The sequence below is a fragment of the Solea senegalensis genome, linkage group LG11, assembly GCF_019176455.1.
Source record: "Solea senegalensis isolate Sse05_10M linkage group LG11, IFAPA_SoseM_1, whole genome shotgun sequence".
NCBI classification, from domain to species: Eukaryota; Metazoa; Chordata; class Actinopteri; order Pleuronectiformes; family Soleidae; genus Solea; species Solea senegalensis.
The window spans coordinates 24,323,479-24,344,982 of NC_058031.1; the positions used below are offsets into that span (position 1 = coordinate 24,323,479).

At 44.5% G+C, this 21,504-nt stretch overlaps 2 protein-coding genes across 3 annotated transcripts; one reads left to right on the forward strand and one right to left on the reverse strand.

Moving 5' to 3' along the window:
• The first annotated feature begins 33 nt into the window (after positions 1-33).
• Positions 34-10,238, forward strand: LOC122777370 (sodium- and chloride-dependent creatine transporter 1-like). The gene is made up of 13 exons (XM_044038560.1): positions 34-796; positions 3,111-3,242; positions 4,003-4,270; positions 4,522-4,654; positions 5,176-5,310; positions 5,399-5,502; positions 5,589-5,713; positions 6,359-6,471; positions 6,672-6,809; positions 6,958-7,060; positions 7,153-7,253; positions 7,423-7,593; positions 7,675-10,238. Exons 1-13 carry the CDS (start codon positions 484-486, stop codon positions 7,789-7,791), a joined length of 1,953 nt encoding a protein of 650 aa, XP_043894495.1. The 5' UTR covers positions 34-483; the 3' UTR covers positions 7,792-10,238.
• A 1,720-nt stretch (positions 10,239-11,958) lies between these two features.
• On the reverse strand, positions 11,959-21,070 carry bcap31 (B cell receptor associated protein 31). Of its 2 annotated transcripts, none has more exons than XM_044038994.1 (8): positions 20,931-21,070; positions 20,346-20,442; positions 19,746-19,846; positions 19,277-19,421; positions 14,118-14,253; positions 12,862-12,988; positions 12,680-12,780; positions 11,959-12,594 (listed from the first exon to the last, which is right to left on the reverse strand). In XM_044038994.1, exons 2-8 carry the CDS (start codon positions 20,435-20,437, stop codon positions 12,568-12,570), a joined length of 729 nt encoding a protein of 242 aa, XP_043894929.1. In that variant the 5' UTR covers positions 20,438-20,442; positions 20,931-21,070; the 3' UTR covers positions 11,959-12,567. The 2 variants fall into 2 exon arrangements, with proteins under 2 accessions (XP_043894929.1, XP_043894928.1); XM_044038993.1 differs by having other exon boundaries at positions 20,346-20,445.
• Between the last annotated feature and the right edge of the window lie 434 nt (positions 21,071-21,504).

Consider the following 21,504-nt stretch of genomic DNA (forward strand, 5'->3'; position numbering starts at 1 on the left):
GGACTGGTGTTTGGACGATTCTGGCTAGCCTGGTGTGGACTTGTGTTTGGACTGATTCTGGTCCTAGCCTGGTTTGTGGATTGGTGTTTGGACCGATTCTGGTTCTAGCCTGGTTTGTGGACTGGTCTTTGGACTGATTCAGGCTCTAGCCCGGTCTGTGGACTGGTCTTTGGACTGATTCTGGTTCTAGCCCGGTCTGTGGACTGGTCTTTGGACTGATTCTAGTTCTAGCCTGGTCAGTGGACTGGTTTTTTGACTGATTCTGGTTCTAGCCTGGTCTGTGGACTGGTGTTTGGACTGATTCTGGTTCTAACCTGGTTGGTGGACTGGTGTTTGGTCTGATTCTGGTTCTAGCCTGGTTGGTTGACTGGTGATTGGTCTGATTCTGGTTCTAGCCTGGTTTGTTGGACCAGTTTCTGGACTAGTGTTTTGACTGGTTCTGGTTGCTGCCTGTCTCGTGGACTGGTTCTGGTTCCCGATCAGATGGAGAATCTTCCTGCCTCTTCTGGTTCTCTGGTTCTCCTGGAGGAGACCAAGAAGAACCCGTTTATCAAGTCCAATGGCATTGAGTATGTGTCTTTAGCAGCAGCTAACGGTTCCGTCCCATCGGTGGTGGTGACGAACTTCGGCGATGGTCCAGACAAGAAAGGAGGTGTGGTCCCGGGGGTGGGGCCAGGATACCAGGAGCGGGAGACATGGACCCGGCAGATGGACTTCATCATGTCCTGTGTTGGCTTTGCTGTTGGACTTGGAAACGTTTGGAGGTTCCCGTACCTGTGCTACAAGAATGGAGGAGGTAACACACACACACACACCCTGTCATACACAGCCCAAGCCCCGCCCCTTCGTTGAGGTAGTCTCTGATTGGTCTACATGAGAGTGGACATTTGTGAATTCTGTATCTTTAAATATTAACTTCATGTTTCCCATCAGATACATATAAAGCGGTATGGGCGTGGCTTGTGCGTGAGGGCGTGGCTTATATGAATTTTACAGTGTATAATGAGTTATTGATCAGAGTGACAGCAACAGGTTCAAGTGATCAGCTTTCATGACTGTGTGTGTGTGTGTGGCCGTGCGTGTGTGTGTGTGTGTGTGTGTGTGTCTCTGTCTGTGCCTAGGCATGTGCACGCCTGTGTCTGTCGCGTGTGTGTCTGTGCACGTGTGTGTCTGTCTGCATGTGTGTGTGCATGTGTTTCTGTGCATGTGTGTGTGTGTCTGTGCATGAGTGTGTGTCAGTCTCTGTGCATGTGTGTGTGTGTGTCTGTGCATGTGTGTGTGTGTGTCTGTGCATGTGTGTGTCTGTGCATGAGTGTGTGCCAATCTCTCTGTGCATATGTGTGTGTGTGTGTGTGTGTGTCTGTCTGCGCATGTGTGTTTGTTTGTTTGTCTGTGCATGTGTATGTCCGTGCATGTGTGTGTCTGTCTGTCTGTGCATGCATGTGTATATCTGTCTGTGCATGTGTGTGTGTCTCTCTCTCTCTGGACTTTGGTGTTTACAGTTTCCTGTCTAACTCTGAGATAAAGACGTGAACATAGATAAACATCGTAGACTTAAACTACCATAGATTTTATTATCTCTGTGTGTCAGGCTGGTTCTAAGCAGCAGGGGGCGCTCACAGCACAGTCAACTCTGAGCATGTTTGAACCAGTGGTCGACTGTGATGAGTGTGTGTGTGTGTGTGTGTTCGACTGTAAATCAGCAGGATGTGACATCACGTCTTTGTTCTTTCAAAATAAAATGTATGAGCAGAGACAAACAGCTTAGAGGGGAAAGAAAAGAGAAGATGTTTGTCCTCACCTGAAAAGGTCTCATTCCCCGGGGAGAGGTCTGAACATTCACACGAGGAGGAGGAGGTGGAGGAGGAGGAGGAGATTGGTGTTAAATCACAGGAGAACAGAGAAGATTTTCTTTTTTTAAAGGTCATCTGACTCATCAAACACAAATGCTCTTTAAAGGAGCATTCTACTGGTTTCTAGTAACTGCACACACACACACACACACACACACACACACACACACACACTGCTTGTTAGTTTTCAACCACCTATTAACATTGTCAGGGGCCAAAGGTCAGGGTGTGTGTGTGAGACGATTGGCTGCCAACTGTGACATCATCGTCAATCTGTAACAGATTAACAGGAGAGTAATCTGCTAATCCTGTTCACAGCCACTGCTCTTCCTCTTCCTTCCTTCTCTTCTTCCACCTCCTCTTCCTGGCAGATGATCCAGGTGTTTTAATGGAATCCCAGGATCCTGGATTAGTCAGAGTTTGTGTAAAAAGTCTGGGACTCTTTGAAGAATTTTCTTCACTTGTTAAAACTGAAATATTAAACAAACCAAAAGAGCACCTGATGGTGGCGCTGCTGCTCTGTCATTAGCTTTGTTAGCAGCCTGCCGCTACTTAGCCCACTGACTTACCCTGGATTAGGCAGTTTAGCTCGCTAACTGAGGCGCTGCAGCAGCTTAGCTCGCTAACAGTCACAACATGTTGGTGTGTGTGTGTGTGTGTGTGTGTGTGTGTGTGTGTGTCTCCATCAGAGAGACACACACACACACACACAGATGAATGGACAGAGAACAGCTGATCTTCTCTGTGCCAACTGTTACACAACAGCTGCTACTGGTACACACACTCTTATTCAAGCAGAGATGACGTCCATTAAAGGGACACTTCTGAGACACATATCAGAACACATTGTGCTGTGAGCGCCCCCTGCTGCTGAGAACTAGCCTGACACACAGAGACTCAAAGAAAAACAGATATTAGCCACCAAGTAATAAAATCTATGTCAGCTTAATGTTCACGTCTTTATCTCACTGTGAGACAAACTTTTAAAAACAGGAAACTGAAGTTTGTAAACCACTCACTCTCCCACACCAATGTCCACAGAGAAAATCAGTGATTTTCAGAAGTTGTTGATCCACTGCTGCCTCCATCACTGAGTTCAAATGTCTTATTTTGTGAATTCGGCATTAAAAATCCTCTGTTCAGATTTGCCACAGTGAAACAAAGTGACCACACAAGGCAGCAGCGGACCAGCAGCTCCTGTGTTTTCACAACATGTTGTAATGATGCAGCTGAAATGTGTGTGTGTGTGTCTGTCAGGTGTCTTCCTGATCCCGTACCTGCTCATCGTCTTCGTTGGAGGAATCCCGATCTTCTTCATGGAAATCTCTCTGGGTCAGTTCATGAAGGCGGGCGGCATCAACGCGTGGAACATCGCGCCGCTCTTTAAAGGTGCAGTACACCACAAATTCATCACATGGTGACCATGGTAACGTTTGAGTGAACATGACCTGGAAACAGGTTTTTATCTGTAATCATTTGGTATGTGACTGTAAAAACAGGACTCTGCCAGTCTACATGCCAGTGTGTTGTTGGTAAAGACATTTCCTCAACACGTGTGCAGCACATTGATGTGGGAGTGAATGTGTGTAAATGGATGAATGGCTAAAGTTAAATGTAAAGCAAACTAGAAACGGACGTGTGGGACGCTCAGCGTCTCTCACGTCCTCCTGTGCACAAACACACATACAAACAGGAAGTGGAACTGTGTGACATCGATGTGTCATGAGGGTGTTTGTCACAGGAGTGAGAACAAACTTATATATACAAGAGTTACAATTAATGATGTGGAGTTTCAGTTTCTCTCATCTCTTATTTGAAACACACGTTAATAAAGTGACAAAAACACATTCATTAAGTGACAAAAACACACGTTACTAAAGTTACAAAAACACGTTACTTAAGTGACAAGAACACACGTTACTAAAGTGACAAAAACACATTAATAAAGTTATAAAAACACACGTTACTAAAGTGACAAAACACACGTTACTTAAGTAACAAGAACACACGTTACTAAAGTTACAAAAACACATTAATAAAGTGACAAAAACACGATAAACCTAAAATGATGACAAAATGTTGTAATCATATAGAAACATGTATGTGCAGAATGAAGGGAGTCATGTGACACGCTGTCCCTGCCCCTCAGGTCTGGGTTACGCCTCCATGGTCATCGTGTTTTTCTGTAACACATACTACATCATGGTGTTGGCCTGGGGCCTCTACTACCTGGTCAAGTCGTTTAGCTCCACCCTGCCCTGGTCCACCTGTGATAACGAATGGAACACACCCAGCTGTGTGGAGACCTTCCAGCACCAGGACTGTAAAAACAGCAGCCTCACCAACATCACCATCACCGGCAACATGACCTGTGCCCAGCTGGCAAACGCAAGCTCACCCATCGTCGAGTTCTGGGAGTAAGTTCTGTCTTCTGTCAGGGGGGCGGGGCAAGTGGGAGTGGGCGGGGCATTGATGACGTTGATTGTGTTGTTGAATCAAAAGAAGAAATGAATATTTGAGTCTATATACTGAGTCTTCTGTCATCATTTGAACTGCAGCATGTTAGTGATCAAAGACGAGAAGAAGACAGAAGACACACTGCTGCTCACCTGTCCTCTGTCTGTCCCTCACCTGTCCTCTGTCTCTCCCTCACCTGTCCTCTGTCCAGGAACAAGGTGCTGGACATCTCATCTGGTCTGGATGAACCTGGACGTCTGAACTGGGAGATCCTGCTGTGTTTAATGGCCGTGTGGGTTATTGTTTATTTCTGTGTGTGGAAGGGAGTCAAATCCACCGGGAAGGTACATGTGTGTGTGTGTGTGTGTGTGTGTGTGTGTGTGTGTGTGTGGTGTGTGTGTGTGTGTGTGTGTGTGTGTGTGTGTGAGATAATGTCCTCCTCTGTGATTTCACTGTAACTCAACTCCACCTGGGACCTGTAGCTCTCCATGGTGCTAAAACAGCACATTCCTGTGTGTGTGTGTGTGTGTGTGTGTGTGTGTGTGTGTGTGTGTGTTCAGTGAAAGTAAATCTGACTCTTGGTGAAAAATAAACTGAAACTGAATCAGTTCAATAACAATGAGCCGCAGGTTCTTATGAAGGCAAACAGCTGAGGGAGGCGGGCACAGGGGTCACGGGGGTCACGGGGTCATCAGATCTGACTGAGGGCATCTTTGTGTGTATACAGCGTGGGAATGTCGAAACCATGTTACCTTTCACCCTTCATGTAGATTCAACAGTTAACTTAACGTCTCCTGCTCTCTCTGGTCTGTGTGTGTGTGTGTGTGTGTGTGTGTGTGTGTGTGTGTGCGTGTGTGTGTCTCAGGTGGTCTACATCACAGCCACCTTCCCGTACCTGGTCCTCATCATCCTGCTGGTCAGAGGTGTGACTCTTCCAGGTGCTTATGATGGAATCATGTACTATATCAGTCCTGACTGGTCCAAACTGTCCCAGGCTCAGGTCAGTGTGTGTGTGTGTGTGTGTTCATATGGAGAAGGTGAAGAAAACCGGCAGACACACACTCATTCGACCTCTGACCCCTGCACAGGTGTGGGTCGACGCCGGGACACAGGTCTTCTTCTCGTACGCCATCGGCCTTGGTGCTCTGACGGCGCTGGGGAGCTACAACCGCTTTAACAACGACTGCCACAAGTACAACACACACAAACACACACACTCACACACACATGCACACGCTCATTCATACACACACTGACATGCTTGTCTTGTTTGTGCAGAGACGCCTTCATCCTCGCCTTCATCAACAGTGGAACCAGTTTCTTTGCTGGTTTTGTCGTCTTCTCTATTCTGGGCTTCATGGCTGCAGAGCAGGGAGTGGAAATCTCACAGGTGGCTGTGTCAGGTACACACACACACACACACACACACTGAATCAGATCTGCAGTGTTTCCTTCTGAGGAAGCACTAATTATAACTGCGTCATGTGCTTCATTGATATTAATACACACACATACAGTTGACTGGAGACTGTACTCTGTGTGTGCGTGTGTGTGTGTGTGTGAGACAGAACATGTTCATGTCTCTGTCTCACTGTTACACAGACTTTTCCAACAGGAAACTGAAGTTTGTAAACCACTCACTCTCCCACACCAAACCCCATAGAGAAAAGCAGTGATTTTCACATCACACACACAGGAGTTGTTGATCCACTGCTGCCTCCGTCACTAAGTTCAAATGTCTTATTTTTACAGTTCGGCTTTAAATATCCTTGGTTCAGGTTTAACTCAGTGACACAAAGTGACCACACGAGGCAGCAGTGACCAGCAGCTCCTGTGTCCCTGCCAGCTAAAATCACTGATTTTCTCTATGGGGTTTGGTGTGGGAGAGTGAGTGCTTTACAAACGTCAGGGTCACTTTCAAAGTTGGGCGGGACATAAAAACTCCACATTTACATCATTGATCGATCCTTTTCTGGATGACTTGATTGAACTCGATAATCAATAATCATTGATCAGTGGTGTTCAGTCATGTCTGTGTTGTGGTCCAGGTCCAGGTCTGGCCTTCATCGCATATCCAAAGGCTGTCACGCTGTTGCCCGTGTCGCCGCTGTGGGCGGCGCTCTTCTTCATCATGCTGCTGCTGCTCGGCCTCGGCAGTCAGGTGATCAAACTCCCACAATCCTTCACATTCACCACACACTGTCATCATGACGTCACAGCGGGTCTTTCAGGGGATTCATGTGTTCATCTGTGACAACGTCCAGCATTAATGACGTCATCATCAACATTTATATTCATTTAAATTACTGTGTTTTAAATCAATACACACTCTGTCTGTCTGTCTGTCTGTCTGTCTGTCAGTTTGTGGGAGTGGAAGGATTCGTCGCAGGAATCCTGGATCTGTTTCCGGGACATTATCAGTATCGTTATAAGAGAGAGATTGCCGTGGTGATCTGCTGCTTGCTCTGCTTCATCATTGACATCTCCATGGTGACACAGGTGATGAACACATACACATTGATGATGACGATGATGTCATAGGATTTCATTTTCACTCATTCACCAATATTTTCATAGTGTTTTGTTCATTAAATGATGATGATGTTTGTGTGTGTGTGTGTGTGTGTGTATGTGGGTGTGTGTGCAGGGAGGAATGTACGTCTTCCAGTTGTTCGATTATTACTCTGCCAGTGGAATGACTCTGCTGTGGCAGGCCTTCTGGGAGTGTGTCGTTGTGGCCTGGGTCTATGGTATGTGTCATATACACACACACACCTGTTGAAGTTGAACGTGTCACTGTTTGACCTGATGATGTCACTTCCTGTGGTCTGACCGTGTGCAGGTGCTGACCGCTTCATGGATGACATCGCTCGTATGATCGGGTATCGTCCGTTCTTCTGGGTCAAGTGGTGCTGGTTGTTTGTGACTCCATGTGTGTGTATGGTGAGAGAACACACACACACACACACACACTTCACTCATCGCTATGGTTACGAGTTTCCTCTCATTGTAATTTTTAAATATGATGAAAATATTTGCGTCCTACATTTAAAACGACCTGACCTTTGACCCACTGTGTTGTGTGTGTGTGGTGGCTCCGCCCCCTCTGCAGGGCATCTTCCTGTTTCACCTGATCACCTACAAACGTCTGACGTACAACAACGTGTACGTGTATCCGTGGTGGGGCGAGGTGATCGGCTGGTTCCTGGCGCTGTCGTCCATGCTCTGTATTCCCCTCACTTTCATCTACAAACTCTTCAGAGCCAAAGGCTCCTTCGCTGAGGTTAGCTCCGCCCACCGTGACATCATCTCACGCACACCACTTAATCAATCAGACGCCTGAATGCTGATTTGTGTGTTGCAGCGCTGGTCTTACCTGACCACACCAGTGTGGGGCGCTCATCACCTGGAGTACATGGCCACGCCCCTGGCGCCGGGCATCGACGACGACAGGGTCGTCATCTCCGAGACTGTCATGTAGGGCGTCGACCAATCACAGAGCTCCACCTCCAACCGCCATGACCTCGCCCTCCAGAGCTGCCGACCAGTCATCACCATTGAGATGAGAAAAACAAAAAACAACACAGTTTAGGCCGACGCCCACTATCTGTTTTTCTGTCATGTGATCAGATAGAAAAATAATGTTGCTTCAAATCAGTCTGATGATCAGTGTAATCTGATCTGATCTGATCTAATCTAATCTAATCTTATCTAATCTGATGTAATCTAATCTGATTTTATTTGAGCTAATCTGACATAATCTGACGTAATATAATCTGATTTGATATAATCTGATATATGATATAATGATTTGAAGGAAAACAAAGGAAACTTTCAGCAGAGGCTGACATGGTCACATGACCACGCCGAGCTCAGTGGGGGTCACGTGACTACTGAATGCACTTTACTTCACTAATTGTTGCTGATGAATATTCTGATCGATCGTCTTCCTGCTCTTGTCATCAATCTCCAGCCGTGACCTCTGACCTCGGGTCTGACCTCAAGGTTCCAGTGAGATTTCAGTTTCCTCACGCATGTCACAGAGGAGGCGGAGCTACGACTCCTGAAAGGAAAACAGAGATGATCGATCAGTCTGATTATTGGTAAATGAAACTGAGCCGATCGGTGATATTTGAATAATTTACTTTAAAATGAAAAAGAAATTACATCTCATGTACTTTGACGTTGCTGTGGCTGAAATCTCACTTGGTCTGACCTTTGGCCCCTCCTCAGGCTCCACCCCCTCAGGTCAACTTAAGTGCCAAACAGACACTGATTTCAGACTCACAGCTGCCAATCATGTTCACTGAGCTCCTCCCTCTGCCTCTGACCAACCCCCACCTTCTCCCTCCCTCCCTGAGCTCCACCTTCTGTCTCTGATCCCCCCCAGCTCCTCCCCCCTCCCTGAGCCCCTCCCTCCACCACAGAGATCCTCCCCTCACCGACACGTTTAATCCGAAATCAAGAACAAACTAAGATTGTGATGAATAAAAATGCTTCATCATGGAGACGTGATGATGAGTCACATGTCCTCAGTGTGTGCCGCGTCAGTGTGGTGACCCGATGGGAGCTGGAGGACTCCGCCTTATGTCGCTGTCTTACGAGCTGACGCCACTTTTCCCGCCATCAGCTGTCTGTGGGGGCGTGTCTACAACTGTCTCCTAGCAACCAGTCACACAGCACGGGTGGGATTTACGATGACGTCGTTTGCTGCACTTTTTAAAAAGAAAATGTATTTTGTAAAAAATATCAGAGATTTATCAATAATTATTGATCATGTGTGTGATCGTTTTATTTTGATTGAGTAAATGTCCGCGCTGCCATCTGCCACCAGCAGGAGGCGACAGTGGGAGGAGTCTCATACTTTTTGTTTTTACAGATTTACAGCAGTGTTTGTGTGATGCAGCGAGGGGGCGGGGCTTCTGTCGTAGTGGGTTTGTCTTTGTGTGATTGATGCAAAATGAAAAGGGATTTTTTTACATTTTTTTCCTGTTCTTTATTGATACTTTACCTCTGACCCGCCCACTGCTCGTCTCCACCCACTCCTCTTCTACGCCCACTGCTCGTCTTTAAAAATAATACTACAAGCTTAAACTCCATTTCCCAGCAGGCAGTGGGATTTTCACCTTAAACTCATGAATATTTAACATTTTTATTAGATTCTAAAATAATAAGTTGAGTTTGTTAATAAATTTAATGAAAAATAAATTTAGTTGTAAAATAAGTTTTTTAATTTATTAACAAAATAATATTTTGTTTAAAAAAACAACATAAAAATACACATTTTATTTTAATATTAATCATTAATCTGAAAAAAATTAATTTAGGGACAAAAAATGATTTAATTTAAAAGTCAATGTTACTTTAAGACTTTTAGAAAACCTTTATAAGCAAAGTAAAACAAATATTGTGATAAAAATCTATTATTTATAACGTTATAATGTGTCGTCATTTGATCTTTGAGACAAAAGTTTTAACTTTTAAAATTCAGCTTCATTTCTCGAGTGATTTCAGATTTGACCATAAACAACAAAATGATTTCCTGTCTGCAGTGAGACCAGCAGGAGGCGCTCTACTCCTCCTCCTGTGTCTGCAGTGAGACCAACAGGAGGCGCTCTACTCTTCCTCCTGTGTCTGCAGTGAGACCAGCAGGTGGCACTCCACTGTCTTTATGCCCCGCCCACTCTTTGTTGTTACAGTGTCACTTCCTGTTTACGTTGTCTTTCTGACTGTAGCGAAACAAAAGTTATTGATTATAAGTAATATTTACACTAATGATGACATGAGACGCTAACAAGATGCTAACGAGTCACTCTCTGATGATGTCATTATTTGTTTCATTGACCTCTGACCTTGCAAGGGTCACATGTTCTAATCCACTGTGATCATTGTAGTTTCTTCAGCAATAAAAGCAGCAGATTAACACTTGATCTGTCTCCATGGTTATTGCGTTGTTTGTCTCTATTTCTGATGAACAAGTGAAGTCACTCATTCATCTTATACCCCTTTATTGTCCACATGAGGGTCATGGAGGACGCTGGTGCTAATCCCAGCTAATTTTCTCCCCATGTTTTCTACAGGTTCTGCGAGTTCTCCAGGTCATCGTTAAGTATGGACATGCTAAATTATTACTTTTTTGAGTGATTTTGGACGACATATTAAACTATGACTTTTCCGCGTGAATTTGGACGACATTCTAAACTATGACTTTTTTCGAGTCATTTTGGACGACGTACTAAACTGTGACTTTTTTCGATTCATTTTGGACGACATACTATATTATGTCTTTTTTGTCTCATTTTGGACAACATACTAAACTATGACTTTGACTCAATTTGGACGACATACTGAATTATGACTTTTTCGTCTCAAATTGGGCGACGTACTAAACTATGACTTTTTTGTCTCAATTTGGACGACATACTAAACTATGACTTTTTTAAAAGAGTTTAAAGATTTTGAATAGTTTGTAAAGAGTTTGAAAAGTTTTTATAGAGTTTGAAGAGTATTTAAGGAGTTTGTAATGTCTTTAAAGTCTGATTTTTTTTTTTTAAACTTTTCAAACTCTTTAAAAACTTTTTAAACTCTTAAAAGACAGAAAATTAGGATAGAGTAATCAGATTAATTTTCATGAATTGAGTCACTGAACTGACTGGACTGCAGAGACATGTGTCCATCTGTCCTCTGTTCGTCCTCATGTCTTCTACAGACTGAACCATTTCCTGAAAACAGCAGGTGTAAAAAAGACTCCACTGACTCAGCACTTTCACACTCAGAGAAGAAACGTGATCCCAGCTCCAAGCGGATCAAACCGGTTCAAACCAACAGCTGAAGACCAGGGAGCACAGGGGGCCAGTGTTAGGACATTGTCCCAACACTGACATGAAGATGAACGGATGAAAACACTGACTTGAAGATGAACGGATAAAGATGAATGGATGAAAACACTGACATGAAGATGAACGGATGAAGATGAATGGATGAAAACACTGGCATGAAGATTAACGGATGAAGATGAATGGATGAAAACCCTGACATGAAGATAAACGGATAAAAATACTGACATGAAGTTGAATGGATGAAGGTGAACGAATGAAATGTTTGCGCGCCAGCGGCATTTTAAAAAAAAAAAGTTTATTCAAACACAGGCTTGGTGACGCGCAGATAATTGTAAATAAACACAAATGCAAATAAAAAAGAATAAATAAATAAAATAAGTCATAATCATGACGTAATGCTTTATCATTTCCAATCTTTTCTATTCAAGTCATTTCAAGAGAAGCATTAAGAAACGCTTACATAATCATAAATCATATTCCAGGTTAGTCACATTTGTTTCTCAGTGTGAGAGACATCACATTTACTCTTTAAATGTATTTTAAATGTTTATTTTACATCTGATCTGTATAAATATAGCAGTTTTCTTTTAGATTAGAGCTTTTATCCAAAGCGACTTACAATAGTGCATTTCATATAGTCAAACTATATAGTGCGATGTACTAAGTGCGTGCTTTTTTTGTTGTCGTCTTACTCGAGGTAGCGTTGAAAGAGATCCAACATGGCTGACACAGTCACTGACGTCCATCAGCACAAGTGTGTGTATGTGTTCATCAGTGTGTGTGTGTGTGTAAAGAAGGTGATGACAGAATAAGATGTAAACACCATGATGTTTATTTTCAGGAATGTTTCATCAACAGGAAACAACATTGGTGAATGCAGATGGTCCACATGAAGCCGCCGCCCCCCTGGAGGCTCCGCCCTGCCATGTCAGCAGATGAGAGGTTGCCGTTATGATTTACAGCTGAAAAAGACTCCTGGTTGGTCAGGAGGCTGTGTGGGTGGGGCATGACTGTGTGAAACAGATTTAACCAATGAGAGGAGGCGAAGGGGGCGGAGTCACCTGTTTACAAACGATCTGTTCAAACAAACACATGTGAACCATGACACTTTCTTCTCCAAAAATACTCAACCTTTGACCCTCAGGAATGAAACAGAACAATGATTATTGATCAGTGACCGGGTCAAGACCATTTAAACCTTCAACTTCAAACAAACACAGAAGACAAAGAAAAAAAAAGAAACTTGAACCAATCACAGCACAGCAATGTCAGCTGACCCGACAGGAAGTGACATCACCATATAGAGACAGAAGCTGTGGAGTGTTTGTGGAGGACGACAGTGATGAAGCTGCTCTTTGTCCTCTTCTTCATCGTCGTCCTCATCTTCATCTTCATCGTCCTTGTCCTCATTTTCATCATCAGTCTGATTTCTTATCACTGCTGGACTGAAGACACACACACAAAGAGGTGTAAGAAGGGTGTGTGTGTGTCTGTGTGTGTGTGTACGTGTGTATGTGTGTACGTGTGTACCAGTAGTTTGCTGTGTTCGTCCAACAGTCGGTCGTACTCCACCGTCAGATTCTCCGCCTGTTTCTTCATCGCCGTGACGTCGCGGTCCGACTTGTTCAGAGCTGCAGGAACAAATGAGATGATGTCATCTGCTGAGACACGCCCACATCCACACAGACTCCGCCTCCTCAGCTCCTGCTTACCTTTCTTGGTGGTGTCCAGCTCGTCCTTCAGAGTCTTCACCTCCTCTTTCAGCTTCTTGTTCTCCTCCTGAGGTCCTGCTCCCTTTTTTCCCGCCTCTGGCACCTCGATACCAGCATCACGCAGTTTCTATGGCAACAACAAAAATTACATTTATTAATTCTATAAAAATAAATAAAATGAGAAAAACGTTCACAGACCACAGACGTTCACGGACCACAGACGTTCACGGACCACAGACGCTGATCACAGACGCTCACAGACGCTCACTGACCAAAGACATTCACATACCACAGATGTTAACTGACCACAGACGCTCACAGACGCTCACTGACACAGACGGCTCACAGACGCTCACAGACATTCGCCACGACCACAGACGCTCACTGACCACAGATCACTTCACTGACCACAGACATTAACTGACCACAGACATTAACTGACCACAGACATTAACTGACCACAGACGTTCCCAGATGTCCCCAGACGTCCACAGACATAAACTGACTACAGACGTTCACTGACGCTGGTTTTCATCACATGACTTCATGTGTTTTCATAAATCATTTTATATTAATAATCAACATTCATGTCAATAAACTGTAGACACGCGGCTGCATTCAAGCGCAGTGGGAAACTCTGGAGCATGTATGTAAATGTATTCGTGGATGGCTGGATTATAATCCACACCACAGTGTGTAGATTACATACAAGTGAATATATCCAGGAAACAGTGTCTCAGCTGTTTGTCACGTGTTTCTCTGCACATGTCTGACAGATTTCAGACAAGGTCCGCCTCCTTCCCTTCAATGTCTATGATGTCACATGTGTGATCACGTTTGTAGAAGAGGCCGCAATAAACACAACACACACACCATATACATGAAGACATGTGTTCATTTACAGTTTAGATTCACAAAACACTGTTTACACTCACATAGCATTAACCAGTGTGTGTGTGTGTGTGTGTGTGTGCATACTTGTCATATGCAGTTGAAGCACTTTCTTATTTAAGCAGTGAAGAACTTGGTGATCTCTTCACCTCGGACAAATCCTGCTCAGATTACCAGAGAGTGTGTGTGTGTCATTCACAATGTGACCACACATGCACATACACACGTACACACACACCTTCTATGAATACCTCTCATGTTTCTGTTTAACTTGGTTCCAGCACAGCAGCTGTAGATCAGTGCTGCCCCCCACTGGTGAGAGTCTCACACTGTAAAGTATAGGGATGTGTGTGTGTGTGTGTCACCTCTTGCAGCAGCTCGTTTTCATCCATGAACGTCTTGGCGGCGTTGCTGGCGCCCTCTGCCTGTTTCTTGAAAGCTTCATTAGAGGCCATGAGTGAAGCCTGCTGAGAGAGAAGAGTTGCCAGACGACGCAGTAACCTGTCACACACACACACACACACACACACACACGTATTAATAACCAGTCAAAGCTGCTTTACAACATTTTATCAATTTACCAATTAGAACTGCATTTAAATCCAGTGATAAATGAACACATGAACTCGTCCCCAGTGAATGAAAGTGAGAACAAACCAACACGACCACATCACTGAATTACAGCTCAGTGTCTATCTGTTTTTCCAAGATAAACCGTTTAAAGTTCACATTCTCCGAATGTGTTGCCATATGGAGGACCAAAAGGGACAAAATTCAATTAATAAATACACCATTAAATCATTCATTAAATGTGTCATTAAATAATGAAATGTGTCATTAAATAATGAAATGTGTCATTAAATACATTTCATTATTTAATGACAAATTTCTTTTTTTCAAACATATTTATTGGATTTTTTTTTTTTACAGCATAGGTAAACAAAACAGACAGCATGCACAAACAGTGCACCCAAACAGAACAATCACATCCACCCCCCCACCCCTCCTTCCCACAACAAAAGGATCATACCAGTTATGTTAAAATTACATAACTGATATATATACATAAATTATCCTATCGAAGGCCTTCTCTGCGTCCAGCGACAGGATAGAGTGGTCAGGGAGGCCAGACTTTTTAAACAAAATATTAAGCAACCTTCTCGTATTGTGGAAGCCCTGTCTGCCCTGTACAAATCCACTCTGATCCAAATGGACCATTTGCGGTAAGACTGGTTCCAACCTCCTTGCCAGCACTTTGCATAAAATCTTAAGGTCATTATTTAGAAGTGAAATCGGTCTGTAGGACCCACACTGGGTTGTGGCCAGGATTATTTGGCCAGGCAAAGCTGCTAACATCAAGAAAAGCTGTCTAAAGAAGGATGGATTATCTATATTTTTAAGTTTAAAGGGCACAGTTTTGTGTATAAGAGTTAACCCCTCTTGAGTTAGAGCTAAAAGAGGCTGAAAACACCTGACCAGGCCATCTCCTCCTCACCCTTATTACATCGTCTGAGATCAAATGAGTCTCTTGGAGAAAAATTATTTTGGCTTCAAGCTGCCGGAGCCTGTTCATAACCTGTTCAAGATTGACAATCTTATTTAGTCCTCTCACATTCCAGGACGTGAACTGAAGATCAGAGGCCATAGCTGAGAACTGTCACCTCATTAATACCCTGATAGACATATACAAAGTAACTACAGAAAAAAGAAATAAAATAAAAAATAAGTAATTAAAAAACAACAAAAAAGAAATGTATAAATGAAAACAGAAGGCATGAAGAAATCCCCACACAAAATCAAAGAAGAAATGAAAAGAGAACAGAGTGTACTTCCCCAACTGAAATACACCCACCCATCCCAAAGTACACACATCCAGAGGAGCTCCAAACTGAGCTCAATCATAGAGCTGCGCTGGTCAGTCATCGGAAGAAGAAGACAGTGACCGATGGAGGGGGACACCCAGGAGTCAAGAAAAGTCGATCCTGATGTTCTGCTGCTCCCAGACTTTGACAGTAGTCTGTGTGACAGTAGCATCAAAGATCTAAAAAAGTCTTGTTGGGTGTTGGGTTCATCACCAAACAATGGGTGAACTGTACCTAGCAATACTGCAGAGCTACAAAAAGGGGGATAAAACTTTAAAACTCCTGTTTGCAAATATAGTTAATGAAACAAATGAGTCAATCAGTGTGAGAACAGAACAATTTGTTGTGGAAAATGATGTATTGTATTGCGTAAATGATGGTCACAAACGTCTGGTTGTCCCTGCTATCTGCAGAAGTATTGTTATGCAACTGGGGCACACACTTCCATGGGCGGGGCATCTAGGTCGTCATAAGACATATCTACGCATAAGCTCATGGTTTTACTGGCCATCCATATGCAAAGATGTTCAGCAATATTGCACAACATGCCCCGTTTGTCAGAAAACATCCCCTGTCCGCAAATCAGATCGAGCTTTTCTGCAACCACACCCTGTAATTTCCACCCCATTTCGCAGGATTGCCATGGACATTGTTGGCCCTTCCGTGAAAAGCAGTGGAGGACACCAGTACATTCTGGTTGTATGCGACTATGCCACCCCCTTCCCAGAGGCATTTCCCCTGCGCATGATCACTGCACCTGCAGTACTGCGAGCCTTGGTACAACTGTTCTCACGGGTGGGCACACCAGATGAGATCCTGACGGACCAGGGGACCAACTTCACCTCCAAACTGATGCAGCTCTTCCAGAAACAACTGGGCATTGCTGCAATCAAAACCACACCATATCACCCACAGACTGATGGCCTTGTGGAAAGGTTCAACCAGACCCTAAAGAGAATGCTGCAGAAGTTTGTGGTTGACACCGGAAAGGACTGGGACAGCTGGCTATCCTTTCTGCTCTTTGCAAACCGTGAAGTTCCCCAGGCATCAACTGGCTTTTCCCCATTTGAACTATTGTATGGTTGGGATGTGCAGGGCCCACTGGACCTACTAGCCCCATTCACCATGCCAAGTGACAAAGGGATCTTGCAGTTTGTGCTGGAGATGAGAGAGCGGCTTGCAAAGTATCAGGAGGAGGCTGAGGTCAACCTGTACAAGGCACAGAAGAGCCAAAAGATCTGGTATGACCACCAGTGGGACTTTTTCAATTCAAAATGATGCCCTTTGGCTTGCATGGAGCTCCTGCTACTTTCCAGAGGCTGATGGAAAGAGTTCTCCAGGGCTGTGACCGCTGCGGTGCGGCCTACCAGGATGATGTTGTGATCTTCAGCAACAGCTGGTCAGAGCATACCCAACATGTTTCTCTCACCCTCCAGAAAGTCCAGGAAGCTGGACTGACGCTTAACACGGCCAGGTGTGAGTGGGCCCGACACGAAACTCGGTACCTGGGATACCAGTTGGGAAGAGGGGAGGTGCATCCACAAGTGGATAAAGTGGAAGCTATCCGGAAATGTCCTCGGCCACGGACCAAGAAGGAGGTGCAGTCCTTTCTGGGTCTGGTAGGGTGGTACAGACACAATTTGTTCCCCAGTTCTCCACCATCGCCACCCCACTCACAGCTTTAACTACTAAAGACCGGAAGAATCCTGTAACCTGGTCGGAGGAGTGCCAATCTGTCTGAAAAATCGTCTGTGTACCTCGCCAGTTCTCAAAAGTCCAGACTTCAGCAGGAGATTCCTGGTCCAAGTGATGCCTCAGCAGTGGGCCTTGGAGCAGTGCTGGCACAGGGGGATACCGGTAAAGAGAATCCAGTCCTGTACTTGAGCCACAAGCTCCAGCCACGCGTGACGAGATACTCCACAGTGGAGAAAGAGGGTCTGGCCATTAAATGGGCGTTGGAGAGCCTGCGCTATTACTTATTGGGACAAGAGTTTGACCTGGAGACGGACCATCGAGCTCTCACCTGGATCAACTCTATGAAGGACCACAACAGTCGCCTCACAAGATGGTACATCTCACTGCAACCGTTCAAGTTTATCATCCGGCACAGGACAGGCAAGACTAATGTGGAGGCAGACTATCTCTCCAGATTGCCGCACATCGTCAATCCCCGGGAGGAGGAGGATGATGTGACGGAGCGGCCCCATCACTAAGTGAGGGCAGTTTGCGCACACGTACACGCCACCCACATACCAAATAATTCCCCGTCCCGTTCCACTTCTCTGCATCCGACACAAACACAACCATAATCTATTCCCCACAGTTCCATAGCGAGGGTGCACACTCGTTACACACACACACGCACGCACACACACGCTGGTGTTTCACCCGCTGTTCTCAGCCAAACAGGGGCATAGCTATCTGGGTGGATAAATAGGACTCTTGACGGGAAAGTGACCACCTGACTGAGGTGGCTAATTAGAGAGTATTATTTTGTGCAACGCCCAGTGGGAGGAGCGTAACAGTTATAAGGCAACCATTTTGAGCCTGTTCAGGTGGGAGAGAGTTGATGACATGTGGTGCAGTGTAGGTCAAAGACGGTGCAGGAGTTAAAGAGGAACTCTGTTCAGCACAGAAAACTCTGTAAACAGCTTGGGTTAATTTTGTTTGTTTGTTCTCGTCTATTTTTTTTCCTTTAGTTACTTTGTAAATATTTTTGTTTTTCGTCATTGGTTATTTGGGGGCACGGTGAGAATAAACTTCTATTGAATGCAACAACTCGACTAAGCCATATCATTTAGGGGGGTGTCACCAAGGACCCCGTTACAAATGGGCGAGTTTGACAGATAAAATAAATTAATGATCCACTGCAACATGGACCATGAAATAATGAAATGTGTCATTAAATAATGAAATGTGTCTTTAATTAATTAAATGTATTTAATGACACATTTAATGAATGATTTAATGGTGTATTTATTTATTGAATTTTGTCCCTTTTGGTCCTCCATATTGCCATGGCAACCAATGCAAAACATTAACACATACACACAAGTCCTAATCATTAACCTGATAATATAACATATGCAAATAAAATAATATGAAACCAGAATTTAGATGATCAATTATAATAAGGAGTAGTGTGTGTGTGCATGTGTTTGTGAGATCATCTGTCAGACTTCCACACATCACAAACAACCTAATATAGCATCACAAATGTACACATGACACACACAGAGAGACAGAGAGAGAGAGAGAGAGAGAGAGATACCCCTGACATTTCCAGCTCGTGTATGTATGTGTGTGTCAGTGATGTAATGGCCTCTGCAGGAATTACATGTACAGAATAAAAGTTTGTATAGCCCTCACTCTCGCACACCAGTCCATAGAAAAAAAATCAGTGATTTCAACCATTTCCTCCTGTTTCTGAAGTTTTTATTCTTTACACTATGATGAAACAACCAAGTCACTACAGTGGGTGTGGCCTGAGAAAGACCCAGAGAGCCAATCAGTACGAGGCTGAGGATTTACAGTAACTATCACACACACACACTCACACACACACTCACTCACCACCTCATTCCTTCCACCCTACTGTAAAATTCCACTGTTTTTAAATCAGCCTGAGTCAGTGTGTGTGTGTGTGTGTGTGTGTGTCTTACAGACAGAGCAGCAGGGCAAATCCAGCGATGTACTCGTTCCTCTGAGCCCTGAACAGTTTCATGTGAATGTGTTCGATGGCCGTGGGGTTGTTGGTCAGGTCGACCTTCTCTGTCACACTGTACTTCCTGACCTCACGAAACGCATCTGCACACACAATCGTCATCATCATCATCAACAGTTACCACTGTTATAACCATGACAATCCACTCTTCTCCATCATACAGTTCTAACTCGACTCACGACTCCTGCACCTGCGTGAAACTGTGGCGACACAAACTCGTGACTTATGAAGCAGCTGGTTTGGCTGTAACTCAGTTGATTAAAAAGACTCAACACCAGGGGGCACTGTGTATGAGTAACATGTAACAATGTACAGCTTTTATACAAGAGTGGCACTAAAGGCTGCTTCTGATACTGCGGGTCAAAGGTCAGCAGTCAATAAATAACATTGACAGTATTGAAACGCACCGATGAGCAGGAAGACGAGGATGGCGATGATGACCATGAACGTTGTGTTTCCATAGAGAGCGATGGTCTGGACCAAACGAGACCTGAAGATCTTACTCCACCTGCAGCAGCACAACACACAGACGGTGATACACACACACTCGGTGATACACAAAGTGATACAATCACACACACACACACACACACACACAGAGCTCTGCCTCCCTCTAGTGGCACTACAGATTATTACATTCTGTTGGCCTAGCGTGATCATGTGATCAGAGAGTGTTTGGTGATTGGTTAGTAAATGATAAACAAGTCAAAGCAGCAGAACCGGATAAATGATAAACAAGTCAAAGCAGCAGAACCGGATTTGATCAAGTTTAACATCTGGAGGCTGAACATCTGGGAGGCTGAACCTCAGCACTTAAAGAAGGACAGTAGAGGGTTTTTGACACTGAGATAAAGACGTGAACACATCGTTCACACATCAGGGGACTATCCCTTTAACTGTGAGTAAACACGGCTGATGAATTCATGTGATCACACTGAGCTGATCAATGACATTCCTGAGGTTTAACCTATGATCACAACGATCGATGACGACCACGATGGACTGACCTCTTAGGTGAGATGAAGGGAATACAGAGCAGGAGGACGAAGAAGACTTCAGCGTACAGGAAGGTGGCGACCGCCGTCCACTGGAGACTCATGATGACTGCTGAGAAACACACACACACACACACACACACACACACACACACACACACACACACAGTTTGTCAGAGAAACAACTCCACAACATTCTCTGAAAGACAGCAGCTGATTCATCCTTTGACTAATAACAGAGATCAATAATAAAGAGAGAGCACATGGACATTGGAAGTGTGATGCAGGAAACGGTTAAACAAGAGAATAAACTGAAAATAAACATGTTAACGTGCGCACACACAGAGAGACACGGGGCCAGACTAAGTCCTGAGAGCTGTCCTCCCTCAAACGGTCCACAAACACAGTCCAACTGTGTCCACTGACACTGGTCCCACTGGTCTATCGTCTGAAGACGAATGTGTCACAAAACAACACAACGCTAACATGCTAACGTCACCCTGGCTCCGTCTATCACCTGGAAATGCTGTGTTGTTGTTAGCGTATTGGCCGCAGTTAGCAGCAGTGAAGTACTCGTGTATGTGTGTGTGAACTTACCTGACAAACGTCACCCGATTCTGAAGAACCGCTTTAAACACGCGCAGCTACTACTACGCGGAACCGTTAGCCTGTTTTAGCCTGTTAGCTTCCGCAAAAAAACTCTTCCGGGTTCCGGCGGTTACTGCCACCTCATCCTGAGCGCCGATGTATTATAAGAACTGTATAGAGCTCCGCCCCCTCTGCCTTTGAAGACATTTTCCCAGTGGCCATTCGTGGTACTGCAACACAAAATACTCGTGCGGCCCTATTTCAGTGTGAAGCGCAGTAAAACGGTGTGTGTGTGTGAGAGAGAGAGAGAGACTTAGAGCAGCAGACATGAGGAAACCATGACTCATCGTTTTTTTTTTTTTTTTACCATTTTATGATTAACGATTAATTTGGGAAAGTGGCTCACTCACACACACACACACTAAGACGACCATATAAACCAATGAACCATAACATTAAGACTAGTAACTGGTTTGATGAAGCAGTAGAGACAACTGAGACACATGAGACAGTAGAGACAACTGAAACACATGAGACAGTAGAGACAACTGAGACACATGAGACAGTAGAGACAACTGAGACA